Below are 25,968 nucleotides of genomic sequence, written 5' to 3'. Positions count from 1 at the left end.
CCCTGACTTGGAGGGTTCCCATGGTCATATAATTTTCTTGAAAATGTTTGTAATTAATCAAATGCTTTTGAAAATGATTGAATATATATACGGTACATTAAATAAAAGATCTACAAGCTAACAACACGTTGAATCGTGATACGTTGGTAGATCTGTTCTTTATGTCACCTGACACCTTTGCTCGAGTCAGTCTTGGCGCATTGATTATTGCAACCGATGATTGTTACAGGCCTGGAAATGAGGCAGAACAGGGTTGTGTGGGAACCCTAACTTAAACTATAACTGTAAACCACTGGTTCAAACCACTGGTTCTCAGGGAATTCCCAGCAGAAATGTGTTAAATGTAACCACATTAAACCCTATAGGCATCAGCTATTTTAAGGGAGTCTCTGGCAGAAATATTTTCAGATGTGGGTCGGCGGCCAAAAGCCAAATACATAATTCAATTGGGGGTCATTGACATGAAAATGTTTGAGGTCCATTGTTTTGAGGTATCTCAAGGAAAGGCAAATATTTTAATTTAATGCAGTGATTTACAGTCTCACTAAAAGCACACTGCACTGTATTGACTGGCTCCACGAGTCAAGACAACTCTATTCATGAAGAGCATTCCAGTGGTGCAAAGTAACCAAGTACATACTGTACTTGAGTACAATTGTGAGATACTTTAATATACTTCTACTCCACTACATCTCAGAGGCAAATATATTGTATTCTTGACTCCACTACAATTAGTTTAAAACTTTAGTTGCAAGTTGCTTTGCAGATTTAGATTATTACAAAACATACATTAAGCCCTATTGTGTACTTTGGATTCCAGGTCAACAATGGCCTGGCATCGGTCTACATAACATGCTATTCAAATTACATGTTAGCCTTTTCATAAGGCTGCAAGGTCGTCGAGGCTAGGGCAAGTTCTCCATTTACTCAAGTAAAAAAAAACTAATTTGAGTAATTCTTCACTGTTGCAGTGAGAGCAAAGTGTCGTACAAACCGTGCAAACATTAGGAGAAAAGAACATTTTAAAGGGTCAACAGAGGTGGGGGAGGGGCCGTGGGTGGTCTTTGTTTTTGAGCTTTTTAAAGCACTGGTTCCCAAACCTTTTAGCCTGAGACCCCAAAGAGACATTTTATGTCTCCCTGGCAGAACCCAAAACAGTGAAGATAGCAAATATGTACAAGCTCCTAACATGGCGCAATGCGGACATGTAGATCAGCTATTTTCAATGCTTTTGCATTTGTTTTTCTAATTTATGGAATTCCTTCAATTTTATTTGAATTAATTTAAAATTGTCTCCAATTTGTTCCTTTTTTTCACTGAAATAATGCTCATAAAAAACTAAATGTAAGAAACAAAAAAGATAAGATGAGATTAATAAAAATTGGTCCGCGACCTCCCGTGTCCCGACCCACATATGGGTCCCGTGTGACGTGTCCCGACCCACCGTTTGGGAAACAGTGTTTATGCAGAGGACTAGGAGCCCAGAGGACAGACACAGAGACCTGAGTGACCCAGAAGTTCTATAATAGCAGAAAGAGGTCATTCATGTTCATCAAGGAGCTTTACCTTTACAACACAATACAACCTGAAAATCTAGTTAGAACCTGGCCGGGAGCCCCCGCATGCTGACAGGCAGAGGGGTCCATTTGGTTCCATTTGTACACTCTAAGAGTTACAGACTTCTAAGCGTCCATTTGTAACCCCCTATAGGAATGGTCCAATTTAGCGTTGAGGTGCCCATAAGGTTTAAATGGCCACTGGACCTCCTTTAAATATAGCAGATTTACAAGCTCACAACGCATTGCACAGCGACACGTTGTGAGCTTTTATATCGGCTATTTTTGTGGAATGTTCGCCGCTAGTGAGGATGCTATAGTTCATGTGGTAAATGCATCATTAATTTGGATTGCATGAAAGCTTTATTTAGAGGAGAAATACTGGACCCTTAAAATATTAGGATTTTATTGATTCCGACCTTCCTTTTTATGACGACGAGCCAATGGTAAGGAAACTCACCGGCACTGGAGACGCCCTCCTCCTGCGAACGCCAGGCGACTCGGGCTTCCCGCCGGCTTTGCCAGAGTTAGACGGGGGTCCTCCCGGCGAGGGACTGCGGCGGCCACGGTTTAGGGCCGCAGCGCCTGGCCGTGCCGCGTCCGATCCCCCTTCACCCCCCTGGGGAGGTGCTTCACTCGCCACTGGCTGATGGGGCTTAACCACCTGAGAAAGGGACATTTAACTTAACACCTGAGAAAAGGACATTAAACCTAAACACATTAGAAAAGGACATTTAACTTAAACACCTGAGAAAAGGACATTAAACCTAAACACATTAGAAAAGGACATTTAACTTAAACACCTGAGAAAAGGACATTAAACCTAAACACATTAGAAAAGGACATTTGTCAACTTGATGTTTAGTAGGCATTACTTTCATATCGTTGCAGTCCGATGAAATACTCAAGTAGTATATATGTCCGAAAACGTTACTTTTCTACAGGATTCAGCATTCGTTTTTTTTTGTATAGATTCTGACCAGGTCAGACATTTCATGAAGGCCTCACTTTAGCCTGCTGCCTCTCAAACAAAATGATAAAATAAGCCCAGAGGTCAGAGTGACCTTAATAAACCACCTGCCGCTCCCCCATCTGATTTCAGCATGGTCTCTGACCCTTTCCTGCCCATGTAGTCTTTAGACACAGGTGTCTTTTGTTAACATTCTAAATTCTTAACTCTCCCTGATGACTTTCCAGCTTCAAAAAGAGCAGTACCTCCAATTCGTCCAGGACTGACTCCACTCCTTATATCCACTCACTGGACACTTGATATTTAATGGTTCTACTATACACATTTGAAATAACAAATATATCAATATTCAAGCCATGGATGTTACCTGTCAAATCAGAACGCTGAAATATTCTGTATTGATTAACTCTCCTTTACCGTTGCTCGGTGTTATTATTATTGCATTTGTTAAAAGTACTGTATAAAACAGTACTTTTTATTTTCATACACTTCCTGTAAGGCAAGCTGTAACCTTACTGCTGTGCTGCCTCTGGGTGACTGATTTCCCCCGGTAAATAAACGTAAAGGCATGTATGAATCTATCTAATAAAGTAACGTTTTAATCCCGTCGGTGCCTGAATATCATCGTATTGAGTATTACTCAATGAGTATAGTGGTGCAAGTAAGTAAAAACCGGTATTACTCTTGTTGGAAATTAAGGTGAAATTCAGGCATACAGGATTAAACCACTTGTTGAACAATAGAGACTAATTCAGAACACAAGTGGACTGATTTGACACAAGTGGACTGATTTGACAGGTTAACACCCATGATTTGAGGATATTTTACATGTGTACATGTACAGTATGCAGAAGTAGGACCAGAAATAATAAAAAATAATAAAACCTAAATCTCTGAGTTTCGTGCGAGGCTATAGGGTGCATGACAGACAATCACACAAATATGCAATTTTTTATGCATAACTCAGTTGAATGACGGCACCGTACACAAATATAGACGATCTACAAGCTCACAATGAGTCAAGTCCTCAACGCATTGTTTGCTTATAGGCCGATGCAACGAACTACAGCGGCCAATGAGGCGTCGATTTATTTAAATGTCTATCTATGGCTGCGGAGGTGAGTCCAGAAAGGAAGTGAGACCACATTTTCATGCCAAATTTTTAAATATCTAAACAAACATGTTGCATTGTGTTGCGTGTCCTAATTGTGTCCTAAACATCATAAAAATAAGATCTGGTTGAAAAAGGGGAGAAGTGGCCATTTAATGCCGTGCTCAATACATTGTTCATGTATAAATGTGTTCAGGTATGGTTAATGTCCTGCTACTATTCGCCACAGGCCCTCTGCGGTTGTATAAATGTGTTCAGGTATGGTTAATGTCCTGCTACTATTCGCCACAGGCCCTCTGCGGTTGTATAAATGTGTTCAGGTATGGTTAATGTTCTGCTACTATTTGCCACAGGCCCTCTGCGGTTGTATAAATGTGTTCAGGTATGGTTAATGTCCTGCTACAACTCACCACAGGCCCTCTGCGGTTGTATAAATGTGTTCAGGTATGGTTAATGTCCTGCTACAACTCACCACAGGCCCTCTGCGGTTGCGTCTCTCCAACCACTCGTGCTTCCAGGTGGGCATACACGTGGCCTTCAACTTCTCGCGGATCATGCGGTCCTCCGGACGCTCCTCCATCTTCTGCAGACCCCGCAGGCTGTCTCTGTGGGGCGGGGTAGAGTTAAAAGGTTAAAATCCTACTATTTGTCACATACAAATATAAATGTTCCCCCCGCATTAGAGTAGGAAAAGACTGGAATTCCGCACACTGTCTGTTATGTTACATGCTTTTATTTGCCATGTAGTAGGGCCTTCTACAGGCTGACGAGGGAATGTAACTTTATTTTCTGTGTCTTTGATCATTAGTGGTCATCATGACCTCAGGTCAATCAAGAGTAACCTTAATTCTGCCTTTGATGTCATGGCCTCAGGTCAGGTCAATCAAGAGTGCATTAGCTGCACCTTTAGTGTTAATCAAGGGATTGTAAACCACTCCTCCTCTGTTTAGAGAGGGAAAAGGGATTGCTCTTCTCTCCTTCATTCTACACTCACACTGACTGTGTTTGGACCTCACAGAGGCTTTGTTTGTGAGTACTTTGGAATGTTGGTGTTTTGTGTATGTTTAACTTTCTAAAGACACATTTCATGCAAGTTTATTTCATCATGCTTAAGAGACAATTAATGCAAGTTTATTGATTGTGCCTTTGTTAGAGTAAAAAGTTTGCAGTTTATTGTTGCCAGATAAATTAATCTGTGTATTTGCATTGCTGTATTAGTACATTTCATGTTTGTCAGATAGGTTTTTGATATGCTTCTTTTTTCTGTATTTACAGTTTCACACTTTTATTCTTTATTAAACGGACATTTATGAAGAAGACGAGTGTTTGTGCTATCTGGTGATGTGTACACATACACGTGCTCAGGTTCCAGAATAGTGAAAAAACAGCATCTCAGCGGGATCTACACGCCAGTCATCCTCGCTATCAAGATAACTACTCTGCATTAGTGCCTCCAGCTCAACCCAAGCTACAAGATGGATGCTACTCCACGCACAGAGGAACAGCACATTGCTCCTGGAGCAAACGAGACGCTTGTTACAAGGTCAGAAGCCAGCAAGTCAAGCTCACGCTCGAGCAGATCTTCAGCCACTGTGGCAGCAGCTAAAGCAAGGGCTAAAGTGTTGGCCGCACGTGCCCGCACAGCTTATGTTGAGCAAGCAAACAAACTCTTATTGGAAAAGGCTCGGATAGATGCTGATCTTAATAGCCTGAACCTAAACAAAGACATTGCAGCAGCAGAAGCGGAGGCTGAAGCTCTTGAGGAATTGGAGAGATCTTCCAGACGCTCCAGAGGCTCCAGAATAATCTCTGCACTTCCTTCTCAATCCGCACAAGAACGCACCAGTGAGTACATTGAATGTCATTCTAAAGCATCCACACAACATAAAGTATTTTCAGAGAATAAACGTGATCATGTGCATCTTCCGCCTCAGCAACAAAACCCTGCTTTGTTCAGTGCACCTCAGCAACAAAATGCTGTGTTCAGCGGCACCCCTCAGCAACACAGCTCTGTTGCATTCAACAGTGCCTCTCAACAACACAGCTCCGCTGCATTCAACAGTGCCACTCAACAACACAGCTCCGCTGCATTCAACAGTGCCACTCAACAACACAGCTCCGCTGCATCCAACAGTGCCACTCAGCAACACAGCTCCGCTCTATTGAACAGTGCCCCTCAGCAGCACAATTCAGTTGTGTTCGACAGTGCCACTCAGCAATATAATCCTGTGTTCCACAGTGCTACTGCAGACTTCCCCCACAGTCGGTTCAACAGCACTCGACCACAAAGCTCACCTAGCCAGCAAGCGACGCCACTCTATTACACTCACAACGAACAAGCTACTCATACTCACTCTGGCGACCATACAGGGTTTGGTGACATCGCTAAATTCCTTGCTCGACGTGAACTGCTGAGCTCCAGCCTCACCAAGTTTGATGACAGTCCTGAAGATTACAGGGCGTGGAAGTCAAGCTTCTTGAACTCCCTTCACGGTACAGGACTTACTAGCAGCGAAGAGCTCGATCTGCTAACTAAGTGGTTAGGCCCACAGTCGTCAGCACACGTCAAGAGGATTCGAGCTGTCCACGTCAACGACCCAGTCCTTGGCCTGAGAAAGGCATGGTCTCGTCTTCATGAGTGTTACGGGTCACCAGAGATGGTCGAGAAGGCCTTCTTAGACAGAGTGGAGAGTTTTCCAAAGATCAATAATAAGGATCCCCAGAAGCTTAGAGAGCTTGGTGACCTGCTACAGGAGATAGCTTCAGCAGGGTACATTGACAACCTACCTGGCCTGACGTACCTGGACACCGCTAGAGGCTTGAATCCCATTGTGGAGAAGTTGCCTTTCCACCTTCAGGAAAAATGGATCTCAAAAGGGAGTGATTACAAGCTACACTATCATGTGCAATTTCCACCTTTCACCTTCTTTGCAGACTTCGTTTCCAGAGAGGCCTACATCCGTAACGACCCAAGTTTCACTCTCTTTTCTTCAGCTGCTACATCTGTGAAGCCAGACAACACAGCGAAGATGAGTAGCACCAGAAACCTAGTCAGCTCGCACAAGACTGAGGTCTCTTCTTCGTCTGAATCCGACACTACAGAGACTCCCAGTGCTAGACCGGATGTCAATAAGCAATGCCCGATCCATAAAATGCCTCACCCCCTCAAATACTGTAGAGGCTTCAGATCCAAGTCCATCGAAGAACGCAAGGCGTTTCTCAAAGAAGCTGGCATATGTTTCAGATGTTGTTCGACAAGCAAGCACGTCGCCAAAGACTGTAAATTCGCTGTCCAATGCAAAGAGTGCGGCAGTGACAAGCATATAACAGCTCTTCACCCTGGACCAGCTCCATGGAACGGCCAGACCCCTGAGTCAGAGTATGGCGGGGAGGAGAAGGATGAGCCTTCTCCTACTGTTAACTCCAAGTGTACAGAAGTCTGTGGAGAAAACAACACCCCACGCTCTTGCTCTAAAATATGCCTCATTACAGTGCATCCCAATGGACAACCAGAAAGGTCGGTGAGACTCTATGCTATTCTCGACGACCAGAGCAACCGGTCTCTCGCCAGATCGGAGTTCTTTGACCTCTTTGACCTCAAGGGCACAGATGCTCTCTACACACTTCGGACGTGTGCCGGTATCACCGAGATGTCTGGAAGGAGAGCCACGAGCTTCGTCGCACAACCTTTGGATGGAAGTCTCAGCATCAATCTCCCCACTCTCATAGAGTGCAATTACATCCCTGAAGACAGGTCAGAGATTCCTACTATAGACATAGCAAAGCATCACACTCACCTCCAGTCCATTGCAAAGCACATTCCACCACTTGACCCAGAGGCTCAGATCTTACTCCTGCTTGGACGTGACGTCCTACAGGTCCACAAGGTGAGAGACCAACGCAATGGACCTAATAACGCGCCATATGCCCAACATTTGGATCTTGGCTGGGTCATCATTGGAGAAGCCTGTCTAGGCACAGCTCACAAACCCAAGGATGTAAGTGTGTTCCGTACTCAAATTCTCGAGAACGGACATCACTCCTACTTCACGCCCTGCACAAACCGTCTCACTGTGAAAGAGTTGCTCACTGTGAACACTCAGACGTCACACAGTCCCCATGACCTGCAAAGCTCACAGCTCACTCATGTTCCTGCTCCATGTAGTGAAGATGACTCCTTAGGAAGTAATATCTTCCAACGTACAGAGGACAAGGTTGCTCCTTCTATCAAGGACAAGCAGTTTATCGCGCTAATGGATAGGGAGACGTTCATCGATGAAGGAAACAGCTGGGTCGCCCCACTCCCCTTCCGCACATCAAGACCACGTCTGCCTAATAACAGAGAGCAAGCTCTGGGTCGTTTTAACTCTCTTTGTCGTACCCTTGAAAGGAAGGCTGAGACGAAGCAACACTTCGTCAGCTTCATGCAACGGATCTTCGACCTAGAACATGCAGAGCTGGCTCCACCCTTGGCAGAGGGAGAAGAGTGCTGGCACCTCCCTTCATTCGGAGTGTATCACCCCCACAAACAAGGTCGGATCCGAGTCGTGTTTGACTCCAGCGCAAAACATCTGTCTCTCAATGATGTGTTGCTGACCGGACCCGATCTGAACAACAGTTTGCTGGGAGTTCTGATGCGCTTTAGACGTGAACAGATTGCTGTTACTGCGGACATTGAACAGATGTTCCATAGCTTAATCGTGAGGGAAGATCATAGGAACTGCCTCCGATTCTTATGGTTCAAGAACAACAACCCCATGGATGAAGTCGTCAAATACCGGATGCGTGTCCACGCATTTGGAAACGGCACATCTCCGGCCGTAGCGACCTATGGCCTCAGGCGAGCTGCTCTACATAGAGAAGAGGAATTCAGCCATGCAGACAAAGAGCCTCCTCCGGTTCAGCACAGTCTAGGCTTAAACTGGGACCTGAGCAGTTCAGGAAGCCCAAGACTTTCCTCCGCCCCATCACTGAGATTGTGATGCTCTTGTCTCCTTAAGATTACATAGACTGTGTATGTGATTGTTTTGTCTTTCATAGTGGTATTGCATTCAATCCCAGGCGGGGAGTGTTATGTTACATGCTTTTATTTGCCATGTAGTAGGGCCTTCTACAGGCTGACGAGGGAATGTAACTTTATTTTCTGTGTCTTTGATCATTAGTGGTCATCATGACCTCAGGTCAATCAAGAGTAACCTTAATTCTGCCTTTGATGTCATGGCCTCAGGTCAGGTCAATCAAGAGTGCATTAGCTGCACCTTTAGTGTTAATCAAGGGATTGTAAACCACTCCTCCTCTGTTTAGAGAGGGAAAAGGGATTGCTCTTCTCTCCTTCATTCTACACTCACACTGACTGTGTTTGGACCTCACAGAGGCTTTGTTTGTGAGTACTTTGGAATGTTGGTGTTTTGTGTATGTTTAACTTTCTAAAGACACATTTCATGCAAGTTTATTTCATCATGCTTAAGAGACAATTAATGCAAGTTTATTGATTGTGCCTTTGTTAGAGTAAAAAGTTTGCAGTTTATTGTTGCCAGATAAATTAATCTGTGTATTTGCATTGCTGTATTAGTACATTTCATGCATTTCATGTTTGTCAGATAGGTTTTTGATATGCTTCTTTTTTCTGTATTTACAGTTTCACACTTTTATTCTTTATTAAACGGACATTTATGAAGAAGACGAGTGTTTGTGCTATCTGGTGATGTGTACACATACACGTGCTCAGGTTCCAGAATACTGTCTTCACTTACAGGATTTTATTGAAGCAACGTTCCGGTCGGTCGGACCTTCATTCTCCGCATTTGACCCAGCTCTTTACCCATCTCTTTATTTTGGTCATTGCTTTAAATTACCGAAATAAAGATTCAAACTCAATCTCTTCGAGCAGTGAGCCACAGCGGAGCACGAGCAGAAATTGTGGAGGAGGAAGTAGGAACTAACCCCCCAATCCAACCCTTGATGCCAAGGGCCAAGCAGGGAGGCATTGTGTCCCATTTTTGGTTCATTTTGTATACAAGCTCTGCAAGATCTACAAGCTCAATGTGACATGTTGAGGGCTTGTAGATCGGCAAAATTCCATGAATCCAACATATTAAAAGAAAATATCATGTGTAGACAAACAGAAAGAAGAAAAACGTGTCTCTCTCTCCCTCGCCTGAAAACTCCTTGATGGTTTAAGCCTGGAGGGCTAAGTTGAAAAGGTCCTTCTGTCCACCTACTTCAAAAGGACAGGTGCGTAGGAGAAGGCAGTCAACGCACGAGACAGGAAAACATCAATCCTGCACACTGTCGACTTAATGGAAATATGTTTCGGTTGCACTGACCTTCATCAGGAAACACTGATCCTGAGGCAACCACATACAGTACCTGACTGAAGAGGCAGTGTGCACGATTTATTTCTAAAATAGCAGATCTACAAGCTCAAAATGCATTGCAAGCTTGTAGATCTGTTATTTTCAAATTGCCGAAATGTATATAGGGCTGAAGTGGTTAATGTATGTTTTGTAATAATAATCAAAGTAACTAGTAGGCCTAACTAAAGTTTTCAAATAAATGTAGTGGAGAAAAAGTACAATATTTGCCTCTGAGATGTAGTGGAGCAGAAGAAAAAGTATTGGAAATTGGAAATACTCTAGTAAAGTACAAATACCTCAAGATTCTACTTATCTAATTAACTAGTTACTTTACACCACTGAAGAAAACACATTCCTAATCCATCATGTGTCACAAGTAGAAGGATTGTTCTGCAAAAAAAAGTTCATAGTTGGTGAAAATATGCATAAGAGAAGTGCATTTGAGGTTAACTGTGAACACCAGGGGGAAATGACGCCCCAGACCCGTTGGTTGTTGGAAGGCGGTTGCTAGGGTGCCATCAGGTGGTTGCTAAGGTGCACTAAGTGGTTGCCTGGGTCGGGGCAACCTGATAGCCCAGTGGTTAGGGTGCGTACCACCTGGGCACAGTGCCCTGACTCCATTAGCTGAATGTTATTCGCCTACTATATCTCTTTGCATTCCCTGTGTCTCTATCTCTATATGCGGGGGGGGATGCTTTAAATTTTCCCCGGAAAATAAACTTCAAAAAGTGGTGGTTAAAATAATAGTAAATGGTGCATATAGTGCCTTTATCCAAACAAGTGCATAATAATGTGCATTACATTCACCCAATCACATACCCACACACACACACACACACACACAGAAACCATCAAAGGCCATCGGCATCAAACTCGGGAGGGGTTATGGTGTCTTGCTCAAGCCAAGGACACTTTAAGACTAACCCAGGAAGGAATCGAACCAGGAAACCTCCCGATTCCTAAGCAGCAGTCGTGTTTCTGAGCAGTATTAGTAGTTGTAGCACAAGCAGCCATACGTACAGCCGTCCATCTATCTACCTTTCATATACCAAACCTACAGCTGTCCATCTCCCCGTCATTCATATCGGTGCTGTCGAGGGGCAGTACAGAAACCTTGTACCTCCATATATAACCTTTTGATGTTCTTTCCCTTTCCCTATAAATCAAGTCAACGAAAATGGCAGATTAACAAGCGCTCAACGCGATGCATTGTGAGCTGCCATTTCCACTACTTCTTGACGTTTTGGAATCCCATTTCATGAGAAGTAACAGTTTTCGGTTTCCACTGGACAGTGACGTATATAATAAAGATGTTACGAGAGCTTGCAGCTAGACTTTGCACTTTGGGATGATGTCACCGTGAACCAGTCACTAGTCTGAACTAGTTTCAACTAGTGACAAAGTCGGGGGAATGCCGCGTGTTGTGCGTGTGCATGAATATATGAATATCCATTCTCTCCTACGGCTCCTCGTCGCACCCATCCTGTAAGAAGCACGCAAAGATGAGTGTTGCAAACTGTTAACTGAACTAATCGATTTAATGGATTAGTAAGACATTTTGGGATTTTTTTCATTATTATTGTTTTCTTTACAAAATAGTAAAAATACTGCAGCAGATCTACTTTCACCGTTTGTCAGTAGAAAATAGGGATTAAGTGAAGTGATTGATCAGACTAATCAATTTACTATAAAAAAATACTCAAAGGTTTTCCACAGTATATTTGTTGATATAAAAGGAAGAACAACACACTTCTTGATTATTCAATGCATTTAAAAAAGCTAGCGATAAAATGATCGCCAAGAAGGCAATCGACAATTGCCCTGAATCAGATCTTGCCATTCGATTAAATTAAAGAGGTTTTGCCAGAACCAATGGGGACAACGTCGCTGATTCAGCCCCCCCGACTACCGAGGAGTCGGTAACGAGCAAGCGAGAAGGCAACAATGGGAGCCATCTTCCCTCTACCTGAATCGACTGGCCCCCGCGCCTCTCAAATAACAGCGATCCCACACAACTATGAGCTGGCAACAAAGGACACATTGTGTAAGAGACGACAGCAGCACACAGGTGGGTTATGGGAGGCCTGGCAGGGCCCAAGGAAGAGTCTATTTCAAAACCTGTTGCACGTAAGCCGAAACTGCGTCACACACACACACACACACACAGAACACAAGTCGGAACAGAGGGGTCCACACCCTTTCCCATGGGGTAAAACGGCGAGGCCTGGGACTTAGGTTACGGTCGAATATGATCCCCCCCCCCCTCACACACACTTGCCTCTTGCTGTGAGGAGAGGCAGACAGGCAGGCAGGCAGGTAGGCTAAAGTGGTTAGTTCATAATACGTTTTTTAAGTCTGGGTACAGAGAGTCCCTTCCTAGAATTGTAGTGGAGTAAAAAGGGCAATAATTGTGTTTCAAATGAGAGTGAAAGTTATGAGCTAGCAAAAAATCTGACCCGTCGGTCCGTCTGAACTGAGTGGTGCTGTTGGGGTGTTGGACTATTGGTTGTCAGACTATTGGAATAGTGGGAGTGTTGGTTGTCTGACTATTGGCTGTCAGACTATTGGAATAGTGGGAGTGTTGGTTGTCTGACTATTGGCTGTCTGACTATTGGCTGTCGGACTATTGGCTGTCGGATTATTGGCTGTCAGACTATTGGTTGTTGGACTATACTATAGGCTGTCGGACTATAGAGCGCCGCAGTTCCGCCCCCTCGAGAGACCCGGAAAAGAAATCGCCGTTCATTTTCCTCAGACTTTTCAAAAATTATTTCTTTAAAGACGTTTACGCCACGTACAAAGCCAACTCTTTTTTTTTTTTTTTTAAGATATTTTTTTGCGGCTTACGCCTTTTATTGATTTTTTGAAGGGACAGACAGTAGGCTGACAGGAAACGGGAGAGAGATGGGGGGATGACATGCAGTAAAGGCCGTGTCGGGTCCGGGAGTCGAACCCGCGGCACACTGCGACTGGATTACCAGTCCGGTGCCCAGACCGTTACGCTACGGCCTGGGCCACAAAGCCAACTCTTGTCGTGACAAATCATGACAATAAACACAATGTTTTGGGCCAAACAAAGATTTAGAAAGTAGAAAAAAACGGCAGGTTACAACACTTGTTGTTTTTCTTCTTTGTAATTATTTGTTTGGTCCAAAATATTGTGTTTGTTGTCATGATTTGTCACGACAAGAGTTGTACGATGCTTATAAGGTCTTTAAATAAATAAGTTTTGAAATGTCTATGGGAAAAATGCATTGGAAATTAGTTCCTGGGCCTGGTGTCGTCATGAAAGGGGGCATGAAAGAAAGAAGAAAATAAAGGCAGGAGACAACACTATTTGTTTTGTTTTTCTTCTTATAAATTATTTGATCAGCCCAAAACATTGTGTTCATTGTCATGATTTGTCACGATCCGAGTTGGCTTTGTTCTGCGGCGTAACCGTCTTTAAATAAATACTTAAAGAAAATCCTATGGGAGAAATGCATTGCATTTTATTTCCTGGGCCACTCGTCGTTCTGAAAGGGGGAGGGACTGCGACGCTCTATAGGCTGTCGGTCTATGTAGTCTGTACTGTACTGCCTCTCATCATGCACCTGTGCATGTGCTACACCGTAGTCTGTACTGCACTGTGCTGGTGTTGCACTAAAAACTACTGGTGTTACACTAAAAACCCAGCTTCCCATCATGCACCTGTGCACAGTGTGAAGTTCAACAGTGCCCCTTTGTCACCTGTTGGTACTCTAAACAGACATGGAATATATTATGGATGGACGGACAGCTAAAAACTGTGCTCTAACTATAGCCTAGCGTCACTATTTCGATATGACATTTTAACGTTGTAAATATTGTGGTCAAAATAATTGTGATTAATACAATTATTGCGATATCAAAATATAAAAAAATAGCATGAGTTTTCCTGATGTCATGAACTGTCAGAATCAGCTTTTGTTGCGTTGGTTTATGTGCTAAAAGAGTGACTTTGAGAACCGTTTCCCCTTTACAATGGAAGTCCATGAACAACTATTTTTATTTCTTAAATTGCTAATAAACATCATAACGGAGCGAAATAACTCATGGAATGGACTAGTTTGTCCATAATAAGGTAAGAAAACAACTCAAACCTGGTCTTACCCTTTAAGTCTTTAAAATGCCACAGAAAATATGGACTCGCATCATTGCCACATAGGACACAATTTATGTACACTCTTGAATTGTATCATTATTGTTAACCCATTTAGGCCCGACGTCGATTTTTTTGTCTTTTTAACCCGGTCGATTTTCCAGAACGGCCTGTTATAGCGCCACCAGGAGTCCAACATTTTTTGATTCTGATTCTGTCCAAAAATCCCACAAATCGCACACAGTATGTGTTCAAGACGGATCTATGCAATATTTCATATTCCATCCTAATTGGCTAAAATTGGCTTTCAAAGTTTGTAGGATTGGCCTGTTTTGAACAAAAAGCCTCAAATCATGAACGCAGCGTGCAATTTACGTGAAATCTTTCACAGACTTTCCTACTAGGCTGAGGAATATATCCCACCGTTTTCACATTGGCCTGTTATAGCGCCAGCAACAGGTGGATTTTTGCAAAACACATTTTTGGAACAAAATGCCTCAAATTGCCATCCATCCAATGCATAAAAAGAAATGGCACCCTTTTCACATTGGCTTATTATAGCGCCACCAGGAGGCCACAACCTGACCTGGCCACGAGGGGCACTTTATCTAGTAGTAGTTTTATTTTATTTATCTTTATTTATTTATTTTATAAGCAGAATCTACCTTGAGAGATCAGAGTTCTGCTAACCTTGGACTGCTACCGATGAGCCTTTCTATTTAAATAATGTAGACTAAAATAGTAGTACAACACATCTTTTCTATTTAAATGATTTCCAACACTGCCATGAAATACAAACTTAGACATCTTAATATTAGCTTTACGGTAGTCATATATAATTATTGATATCCTGGCCAAAAATAAAAGGAATGGAATTTAGTTACCGTAGTAGCTTATGATTAAACATAGCTACCAACAAACGGGACCCGTTTGTGGGTTGTGGCTTGTGGAGACAATGCCAGTGGTTCTCTAACTTTTTTTAAGAATGGTTCACGCTGCTCGCCGGGTGGCACAGCGCTAAAAATCGCAGCCCACCACCACAGAGGTTGTGGGTTCAAATCCATTGTGGTGCAACCGGGAGGAATCAATTAGCATATAACGACTACATTGGGGAGAGAAGGGGGTTAAAAAATTGGCTACTATAAATTTAAGAAAATAAATTCACGTTCGGACAAACAGACACAGGTGAAAACAATCTCCCAGCCTCCCAGGCATTCCGGCCTGGTGCAGATAATAAATGAATAATAAACATGCTTGGGCTGAAACGCACGCACATGCACACACACGCACCTCAAATATTAGTGTTGTTGTTGGTTCACCCCTGATGTGGGTCATTTGAGGAGAACGATCAAGTTACAGCGATATCTGATATGAGTCCCTATTTAAAAGAATGTGAATGGTCAAAAACAAACGACTAAAAATAAAGTAAGCAAATCAGATCAGCAAAAGACCGATTATTTTAAGCTCAGGTGTTTTAAGCTTTCCAGCTTCAATGTGTTCTATCCAAGTTGTGACACATATGTTTAAATCCTGCATGTAAGTGGTGTTTCGTCTGCTCCAAACAATTCAATGAAACCGGCTGATGCACCTTGAAAGTTAAAGGTTGTACAGTACGCAGGCATAAAGGACACATTGTCTGAATTGAATGTCATTTTAGTATATTTACTGTTCCAATAAATGTGCACATACCAACATATTCTCAGTTCTCTCATGGCATGTTCTCAATCACTGGCACTGTGATTGAGCACTGTGGCTCTGGCACTGGTTAAAATAAATGCCCCTTATCAATTACCCAGGCTTACTGTACATAATGATGCTCATTGCCCTGTCAATCAAATCAATTAGGCCTGGGGACCAATGTTGAAACAGCCATAACATGACATGAGCATAATGTACAAACTAAAGTGCACTCATCATATGCTCAGCAGTTGTTCAAGTTGCGATCAGAAGGTTGGAGTGTTTGGAACTACAGCTCCCGAAAACCTAGTAAACCTAGTAATGTTTGTCATTTCCGTTCACAAAAAAATATTTTAGATTATCTTTAGAGCTTTTTTTTAATTATTTTGTTTCTGCTAAGCAGCAAACTATATATGCTTAGATGATTTCGTTTAGTATTAAGCTAAATGTGCGTGACTGTAAAGATGAAACGGAAGTGGGGAGGAGGCTTCACTTCCACATTATATTTTACTCATGAGCAGAGCTTCCGTGCTCCAGACTGTAGGCTATGACGGAAGCATTCGAAAATTGCGAGAAGCAACAGTCTGGCCACGCGAGACTATCTACTATCTCCATATGTGTAGTATATTATGCATAGATTGTAAATAAAACAGAAAATGTGTTCAATAACTATAGAGATGGGGAGACCTCCTCTGTTACTCAACAAACAACTCTATATTAATATAGCAATGGTTTATCACAAATATACAGCTTTAACTTTTTAACAATACAACGTATTTTTAAGCCAAAAACATAACTTCCACAACTTGTTGTTTTAACCCAAAACAGATCACTTGCAGGCAGCACCTTGAAAGTCTCACGTGAGCGTAGTGTCATGGCTCAAGACAGCAATGAGAGAGAGAGAGAGAGAGAGAGAGAGAGAGAGAGAGAAGGTTGTTTTGACTAGGTAATCTGGCCCCCCTGCGTGTGCGTGTTGACTTTACACATGTAATCTCAGCGCCCGGCCCCGTCCTGCCTGCTAACCAAACAGACAGGGGGGCTGGCTGAGGGGCCGGGCCGCTCACGCCTAAAACAGGCCCTGAAATATCCGGGGGACGCTTTTGTTCTGGACGGCCTCCGAGCTGCTAAACCTCCACTCCCCTCCCCTCCCCTCCCCTCCCGGGGGCTTTTAAAGCAAGCCGGTGTCTGTGGTGGAGGGGGGGGGGGGGGGGAGGACTCTCGGGAAGAAGTCCCGCACAGTGCTAACCCAGACACACACACACACACACACACACACACACACACACACACACACACACACACACACACACACCCGTTACTCAGTGGGGACACAAAGCCAAGTCCCCAGGGTCCCTTTGACACCCAAAAGGTCAGAGAATAAGAACAGCATACACAGTGAAATACTAGTGAATAATAGTTGGTTATTTGATGCAACCAAAATAGACATTGGGTAGATTAGGCATTGTAGACTAGATAGTTGGATAATGGATACAGTAACATTTCCAGTTCCAATTTGGTGACTGTCTGCTCATTTCTTTGTTTCGTCACTTTCAATTTCACTTGTTTAAGCTGTATTCTGCAAGTATGAGCTCTGTCTCCTGATTGGATGAGATTGGTATCCCGACCTGAAATAATTTTCTGTTTACTGAAGAGCTGGAGGTCATCTCCAATTCTCAATATTGACAAATTGACAGACGGCATCCTTCAGTTAGAGATCTCGTGCATAGGGTCGGGATCCGGAGGAACCGGAATCGGTTGCATCACATTTGGAACAGTTTCCGGAACCGGTTTATCACACTGTTGGTATATCATTTGAGCCGGTAACAAGGTGTGAGTGAACATTCCGTGTGCAGTTCAGTTCGGCAAGTCATAGACCGTGACGCCTTCCAAGCTTGCGGAAGCGCCGCCTGCACTCCGCGGCCACGATACGTCACCGACCTTACCTGTGCTTTTTCAACCCAGCTCTGTGGTTTCACTTTCCGTGATGGGATGGCCCGAGAATATACACACGACATTCACAGAGACACAACAACAAGACAGAACAACAACACAACCTGCCCAGCATGGAACACACACCCAGTGGGCAAAGTGTGTGTGTGACAGTGTGTGTGTGTGTGTGTGTGTGTGTGTGTGTGTGTGTGTGTGTGTGTGTGTGTGTGTGTGTGTGTGTGTGTGTGTGTGTGTGTGTGTGTGTTCAAGAGTGTTACCAGATTGGTTTAGCATGCGGTGTCTTTGCTAACATCCCGAATACACCTGATGTTGCCTTTGTTGACACCAGTCACAAGGAGGTCCTGATTCTGGAGGTGGGCTGTGTCTTTGATTTGTACATGGACCAGGCATTCCAAGATAAACATTCTAAGTATCAACCATTACTTGGAAGTATAACAAACCTGGGGTATCGCTGTAGATTTACCATACTGATATTCGGAAGCCTGGGCCATGTGCATAAACTGACCATGAGTGGCCTAAGAATAGCTGGCATGACAAAAAGCAAAGCCAAACAACTTGCCAAATAGTATTTGGCAAATACTGTTCTGTTTCGGCTGTTATAGGTAGTGTGTATGTGTATCCATAAGTGAACATGAACTGTCAACCCCGTTATATTTGTTTCCTTGTAAAATGAATTGTAATTTCTGGATTCAAATAAAGAAATCGAAATGTGTGTGTGTGTGTGTGTATCTCACTCAGATCCCACAGATTTGTAGCGCTAGACGCGAGGACCCACTTCTAGTACAATTACAATACCAGAGGTTCTCAAACCTTTTAATATCAAGGATGACAATGAGTCTAATGCTGCGTTCAAACAGGCAGCTACAAAGATACAGGCTACCATTAATTTCCAATGGAAGCAAGCGATATTATTATTATTATTATACAAAGCTACAGCCGACATCTGTAGCTGCGTGAACGCAGCATTAGAGTGTACAAATGGACCTGTTAAGAATCCATTTGGTTCCATTTGTACACTCTCAGATTTACAGACCTGTAAAGGGACAGGGTACATTTGGAACCCCCTCAAATAACCCAGAGGGTCCCTAGACCTCACTTTGAGAAACGATACAACAATATGCATGCAATAGAGCGTATGCGCATGCATAAAGAGGATGGAAAATCGAATTGCAAAGTGAGTTTAATGTTGTTTAATGTCATTTAAAGCAAGGGTTCTCATCGTTTTTGGCTGGGGACCCCCGGAAATGCTTTGGCCACGTCTCGCGACCCCCGCCCCCCTCCCACCCCCAATACAAACGGACTGCAAAAATAACCTTAATAATAGAGAAAATATATCATAAATGAATACTGAACCCAGATAATCATTAAGTCAAGTTTATGCATGTACTATGTAAACTCTTCATTTCCATTTTCCAGCCATTCAGGTGGAGAAAAAAAGGGGGGGGGGTTAATAATTTGGGGACCCCCCAAAATAATTTGGCGACCCCCAAGGGGTCGCAACCCACAGGTTGAGAACCCCTGGTTTAAAGCAATCAAATAGGACTTTTCTGTTGGGATGTATGGGCTGTCAAGGCCAGAAAGTTTTTTTAGCCACTCAGTAGGCGTTTCCGCATTACTTCCGGATATGATGACGATGTCACACGCATACCCTCTATACTGCATGTATGATTGAATTTGTGTTCAAGGGAACCATTAAAGAATGGGACCGCTAAGGGGAAATCGTTAAGGAGCCGTTAATCGTTCAAATCCAGAGGGATCCCAACCCTAGTGCCTCACTGCCTACACCCAACCAGTGGGTTTCACTGCTGCTGCCCCGGAGCAGAGCTGTGTGATCCTATCTCCTTTCTGCATCGCTGCACTGCCTCTCACATGACCAGCTTATTATTACAACCACACAGTCCGTCCCACACTCCAAAACTCCATCACAACAAAACTAGTCATATTCCATCTGGAAGGTTGTTTTTGGGATCAACGATGAAGCCAGTGGTTCTCAAAATGTTTCACGTCGTCAAGCACCCCCAGATTAACGTGCATTGTATGGCCATGGCACCCCCATCTGAAGAGATTTTGTGCCAGGGACCACTGACACAAGGAACAATAAAGAACGACAACACTGAACCTCGGCAAAAAATAGCCGACCTACAAGCTCACAACGCCTGTTTGTACTACAGACATCCAGCTGCGCATGTTGAACAGCTGGATAGTGAACCTCCCTGCCACTCCCTGCCAGGTGGTGGTTCCACCAGACCCTCTGATCTTCAACACAGGAGCCCCTCAGGGCTGTGAGAGGAGTCCTCTCCTCTATCCCCTGTACTACACACACACGACTAGGGGTGTTAACGATACAGTAACTGCATCGATACATCCATTTTAATTTCAACAATCAAGTATTTGATTGATATGTAAAACAGCAACAAATAATCGTTATTGGATTTAGAAAATCTACATTTTTGCAATTGAAATAATCCATTGTATCGATACTAAGTGCGTTGTATCTAGCAATTTTAAGAAGGGAAAAAAAGAGGGGTTTCATTACTTTTCCATTCAATATCGCTTCACTTGGTCTATTGATATGTGTGTATTCTCACTGTTCATGTCAAGGAATATTTGTGTTCAAATACTATGTCCATGTATTTGCCAAAGAATCACTGTGTTTACTTATTTATATCCATATCGCTTAAAAACCCTGCACTATCCACACGTTTCACACAGATTTAATTTGAATTGCTAAATAGTTACCGTTTAATTTTACATCATTGAATCGTATCGTCATGAATCACCAATATCATATGTATCATATTGTCAACCATGTATCGTGATGCGTACCTACTGTTAAAATGTATCGTTACACCCCTACACATGATTGTATGGCCACACCCAGCTTCAACCATCATCAAGTATGCTGATGACACAACGGTGATGGGCCTGATCGACAACAACAAAGATCATAGATGAGACAGCCTAGACAGCCTACTACAGGGCAGAGGTTCGTTGGAACAATGACACAATGGTGCAAGGAGAATAACCGTGATCTCAACATCAAAAAGACTGGGCGCTCAGGTGGCACAGTGGGAAAAGTGCCTGCCCTCCACCGCGGAGGTTGCAAGCTTCCCTCTAGGAAATACAGATGATGTGTGGCTAATACTGTATGGCTGAGAGTATCATCAGGGACGTTCACCCTTCCATCATGGAGTGGAATACGTTGATGCCGGCTCATTCGTTGCTGTTCCAAGTCCTGCCAAGCATTTAGCTGCACTATTCTCCCCAAATCAAACCAGTGTTGTGCGTGAGAACTAAATGTGATTCCCATTAGATATTATTCTCACAGTTCCCCGGGAGCGTGCTGCCCCGAGTTTCAGAACCACCAGGCGGATACATGTGAGATAAGGATGAGCCTTGTTGCTATAGTGAAGCTAGGAGTGTGGAACTCAAAACAGGCAGACACAAGAACACAAGACACACAGTCACACACTTGTCTGTTCTCATGAAAGAATGCCACAACCCACCGTCGGCCCGGCCTGAGGGTCTGGGATTTTTGGAGGTATGAGAAGTCAACCCAAAACCACAGAAAATGTGAATGCCATTTAGGCCTAAACAGAGAATTCACAGTGGCAGAATACCTGAGCACTGTCTGACTCTGATCCAAAAGAAACTAAGCAATGTGTATAGTTATCGTTATCGAGAAGGCCGCCACAGGCAGACCTGGCGCCCAAGAGAAGACAGACTGCACAAAATGTGGTACAAAAAACTGAGCTACACTTATTTATTTTACCTGCTCGGGCTGGGCAAGTCATATCTGCTAAAGGACCACTTCACCTATTTTCAACCTATCTTCATATACTGTAATTGGTCCTGGTAGGTAGGTAGGTTCCTGAACTGTCCACCAATGGCAACACAGAGCGAGTAGACACATGGTGTCATTTTATAATGATTAAATGACCAATGGTAATGAAGACACGGTTGAAAATGGGGCCATCTTGTACTGTAGATATTAGCGACCATTCTGAATCAATAAAAAAAAACCTAATCACGTCAACGGCAGAAATCGACATTAGGATTTATCGACATTAGGAATCATGCCGATGGCAGTCAATGGGTTGCCCAGCCCTAGTTACAGTTAGGCAGGAAATAATGACACAATAACCAATCGCAATTACTAATATTATTTTGTCATCATTTTTTATTTTTTTTTAATCTTACATTTTCTTTGCATTTTCCCATAATAGCAGAGATAGATCTACAAACTCCCAACACGTCACATTGCGACCTTGTAGATAGGCAAGTTCTGCCAAAGACGTCCTAACGCGTCCTTATAATTACACCCGTAGAAGGCCCATGACGTGTGGAGACATCTTTAGGTCTGTGCAATGCTCTCAGACATGTTTCGTGCATGCGCACACTCCGCGGAGCCATTCACTTCCGAAAAAACGGTCTATTATCTCTAAATCTATGTTGCTCTCCACGGTTTTGATCAGAACGGCAATGTTCTGTCCTCATTTCTGACTTAATCAAGCATTTTGTTTTGGGAATATTAACGCTTCTAAAGACAGATCAGAAGAAGTAGTGCGAGATAGTGGAAAATTATACCTCCTGGTTTTGGGGGGAAATAGAAGACGGGGGCTTTCAGATTAAATGTTATTTGTTATATCTGCCCTGGTTGTCCAATTTCTGTTTAAGAAGCTTAAAAGGCAAAACATAATAAAAATGTTACACATGTATGTTCTGATAATGTTCTGACAATCATTAATTAATAATTTGTACAACAATGAATCGTCAGGTAAAACGTCATTGTGATAGCCCTGGATGTGGATTTAGTGATTGAACCATTCTTGCAAAGCAAAGATGTTTCAGTGTGTGAGCGTTCATTTCCTGTAACACTATCTTCAAAACAACAGAACTACCCTGGGGGGGGGGGTTGTGTGTAGGAAATCCGGAGTCCTTCGATGGCGGTTACTACTGGCAGTGGGGGAAGAAGTACTCTCCGATTGGTATACTTAAGTAAATCTATCTGTGTTCAAAATGTTGAGTAAAGAGTACAGAGGTATTGGCATCAAATTAGACCTACTGGAACCGGTCCTTTTCTTGGTGGTTTTCTTTTGGTGGTTAATGAATGTATGTTTTGTGATAATCTAGTTCTACAAACTAGTAACTACTAGCAGAAGCTGTCAAATTATTGATTAACAGAGTGCTTGAGATATGAGATTCAGATAAGAGTGAAAGTGGTCAAGGTTTCAACCTTGACCATTTCAACAACATTAACATTTGTTAACATTAACACAAACATCTTGAACATTAACATTTCAACAACATTGTAATCCAGGGGTCCTTGAGGTGGTTCAAGGGGGCCCCTAGCAAGATTGGTTAAAAATCATTTTAACCAAACGAACCCTGCTTTATACATAGGGGTTATTCAAAAAACATAGATCTACAAGCTCACAGCACATAGCATCAGCCTGTCCATTTTTACCTATACACAGGTTTAATGTTGGTCTTTAGTTCAAAGTTTGTTTAGTAAACGCATTGACAATGAAGGGAAAATGTACGTCATAATGTGTCGTTTACATCATATTGTCTCTTCATTGTAAATGGCGTTTAATGTTTGTGTTGGCACTGTTTGTTTTACATCACCATTACATCACCTAATCAACATGAGTTAGACTTTAATATAATAGTGCCCCTCATTTCACACGGGTGTGATTTTGAAAAATAAATAGAAAAACGTTGAAAGAAATGTGAAACATTTGTAATAATTTGGTCGTGTTTAAGCACAAATTTTCTCGTATGGAGGTCCAACACCCAACACAAATATGCACAAAGCATAGTTCGGTGGGTCTCAAAATGAGATATGGGACTCCCAAGGATCCTTCAGGGGGTTCCAGGGGTCCCCGGCAAAATGATCGATAGTTGAAACAAATTGACCCTTGCAGGTCTGTAACTAATTTGTACACACTGAGTGTACAAATGGGACCAAATGGACCCGTTCTGATGATACTACAGTGTAGATTGTGGGTTACAGAGAACAAAATGTTATCAAATGGGGGTCTGTGATCTAATGCATCAAAGTATCAAAGTAGGGGTCTTTCACCTTGATATTAAAATGGTTGAGAATCACTGACTGAAAATGAAAAGCTGTAAAAAAAGAATATTCTCTAGCAGGGGTTTCTGGAATATATTTTTCAAAGGGGGTCCGGTCCGCAGGCTAATGTGTGGCAATTTGGGGGTCCTTTACATGAAAAACTTCTCTGTTGTGGTGTAATGGTCTTAAGTCAAAGCATCAATAACTTAAGTAAAAGTCCTGTATTACAAATTACAAAAGTATTAGCATAAAAATATACTTAAAAGTGCCAAAAGTAAAAGTAGTCATGCAGAATGACCCATCATGTTATTGGACTATAATTATCACCACTCAACCCATATTTAACATATTCAAAAATAGATGATCCATGTTGTGAGCTTGTAGGGAGATGTGCTATTTTCAAAATATTTGTGATTATTAATAGTCTTAACTGCAAAGTAACTAAACCTGTCAACTGTAGTGGAGTAAAACACTTTTTGCCTGTTTGAAAGATGCAGAAGAAGCATAATAATTATGCATTAAAGTAGGCAGCATACTTTAGCCTAGGCTACAAAATATGGACAACTATACAGTACCTGAGTAAATGTACCTCATTACTTTCCACCACTTTTTTTTACTTTTTTCCTGCTACAATGATAATATGATCAAAAATGGCCACCTGGAAAAGGGGGAAGTGGCTTTTATTACAATAAGTTCCTGTATACTCCCAAACGGACCCAAAAGGGTTTAAATTTGACCCTATAACAGATCTGAGTGTGCAAAAGCGTCCATTTGGAACCTTGATGGAACCAACTGGATCCAACAGTCCAAATTGGTTTCATTTGCACTCCTCAGATCAGATTCAGATCATGTGAAGTCAGAGACTCGTAATTTCGGGGGAAGAAATAGCAAAACATTGTTCAGAATCATATCCTTTGAACTTAAGTAAAAGAAATAAAGTTTACTAAAAGCGTTTTGTGTTGGATGGATATGTATAATAAATACCTGTGTTGTTGTGGCGGCGGGGCGCTCAGTGCGGCCGCAGGGATCACCGAACCGCCGACACCAGAACCAGAACCATGGTGGTGATCATGATCAGAGCCACCAACAGCACAACTTCTCCCCGATAACTGATCCTCCTGGCCCGCGTGCTCACCACCGCCACCTCCTCCTAGTCCTCCTGATCCGTGCGTGTTGTTGTTGTTGTTGTTCTGGAGGTCCACAACTCCTCCGGTACCGAGTCCACCTCCTCCGAGACCAGCAGCCCCGCCGAAGTGCAGCAGATCCGGCGGCGGATGGTCCAGTTCACCGCCACCGCCGGGCCAACTTGTTGCGCCAAAGTTCCCGTTAAAGTTGTGGCCCGATGATCCCTGAGAAGAACCGCTGCTGCTACTGTCCAGAACCGGGTCGATCGTTGCTGCTGCTGTTGTTGTTGATACTATTAATTGTGGGTCCTGTGGTGGTGGTGGTTGTTGTTGTTGTGGTTGTTTTTGTTGTTGGTGGTGAGTTGTTCGGTCCCGGTTCCGCGACAACGAGCTGCGGCTCCTCGCCGTCGCCATTTTCTGTCCTGGAGTAGAGCTACCATTTAGATCTATGTGTATGTGTGTATGGGGGGGAGCGAGAGAGAGAGAGAGAGAAAGTGGGAGGAGAGAGCGAGAGAGTGGAGAGAGAGGGGGCTCATGGGCTCAACAGAGAGAGAGAGAGAGAGAGAGAGAGAGAGAGAGAGAGAGAGAGAGAGAGAGAGAAGAAAGTGGGAGGAGAGAGCGAGAGAGTGGAGAGAGAGGGGGCTCAATGGCTCATGGGCTGGGAGGGGAGCTTACAGTCTATGGCTGGGAGGGAGCTGGGAGGGAGAGAGAGAGAGAGAGAGAGAGATAGTGGGAGGGGAGAGGGGGGCTGAGAGAGAGAGTGGGAGGAGAGAGAGAGAGAGAGAGAGATGAAGAGAGAGAGAGAATTTGAACAAGAGACTCATTAGACTAGAGAGAGGGGGGGCTCCTGGGATGCCCAAAGGACCGGATGTTTACATATTAACGTCAGATGTGCTTTAAAGGTTCAATGCAGTGATTTAATCATTTTATACCTATAGAATGTGTGAGTTGACTTGTAACTTAGTTGTACAACTTATACCATGTACCGAGTACTAGCTAAGAGTACAAAAGCGTTGGTGGTACATATT

At 43.2% G+C, this 25,968-nt stretch overlaps 1 protein-coding gene across 1 annotated transcript in view; it reads right to left on the bottom strand.

Annotated features, from left to right (window-relative positions):
* Positions 1 to 25,367, bottom strand: part of map3k1 (mitogen-activated protein kinase kinase kinase 1, E3 ubiquitin protein ligase) — a 49,281-nt gene extending 23,914 nt beyond the window's left edge. The window contains exons 1-3 of the mRNA XM_083794251.1: positions 24,801 to 25,367; positions 4,110 to 4,242; positions 2,017 to 2,220 (exon numbers count right to left, since the gene is read on the bottom strand). Of these exons, the coding sequence (XP_083650377.1) occupies positions 2,017 to 2,220; positions 4,110 to 4,242; positions 24,801 to 25,354 (891 nt within the window). The 5' untranslated portion in view covers positions 25,355 to 25,367. The remainder of the gene's footprint in view (positions 1 to 2,016; positions 2,221 to 4,109; positions 4,243 to 24,800) is intronic.
* Positions 25,368 to 25,968: the final 601 nt, after the last annotated feature.

Source organism: Protomyctophum parallelum (assembly GCF_964188405.1).
Source record: "Protomyctophum parallelum genome assembly, chromosome: 21".
NCBI classification, from domain to species: domain Eukaryota; kingdom Metazoa; phylum Chordata; class Actinopteri; order Myctophiformes; family Myctophidae; genus Protomyctophum; species Protomyctophum parallelum.
Note: the sequence above shows the minus strand (reverse complement) of the source record. Positions and strands in the feature narration are given on the sequence as shown.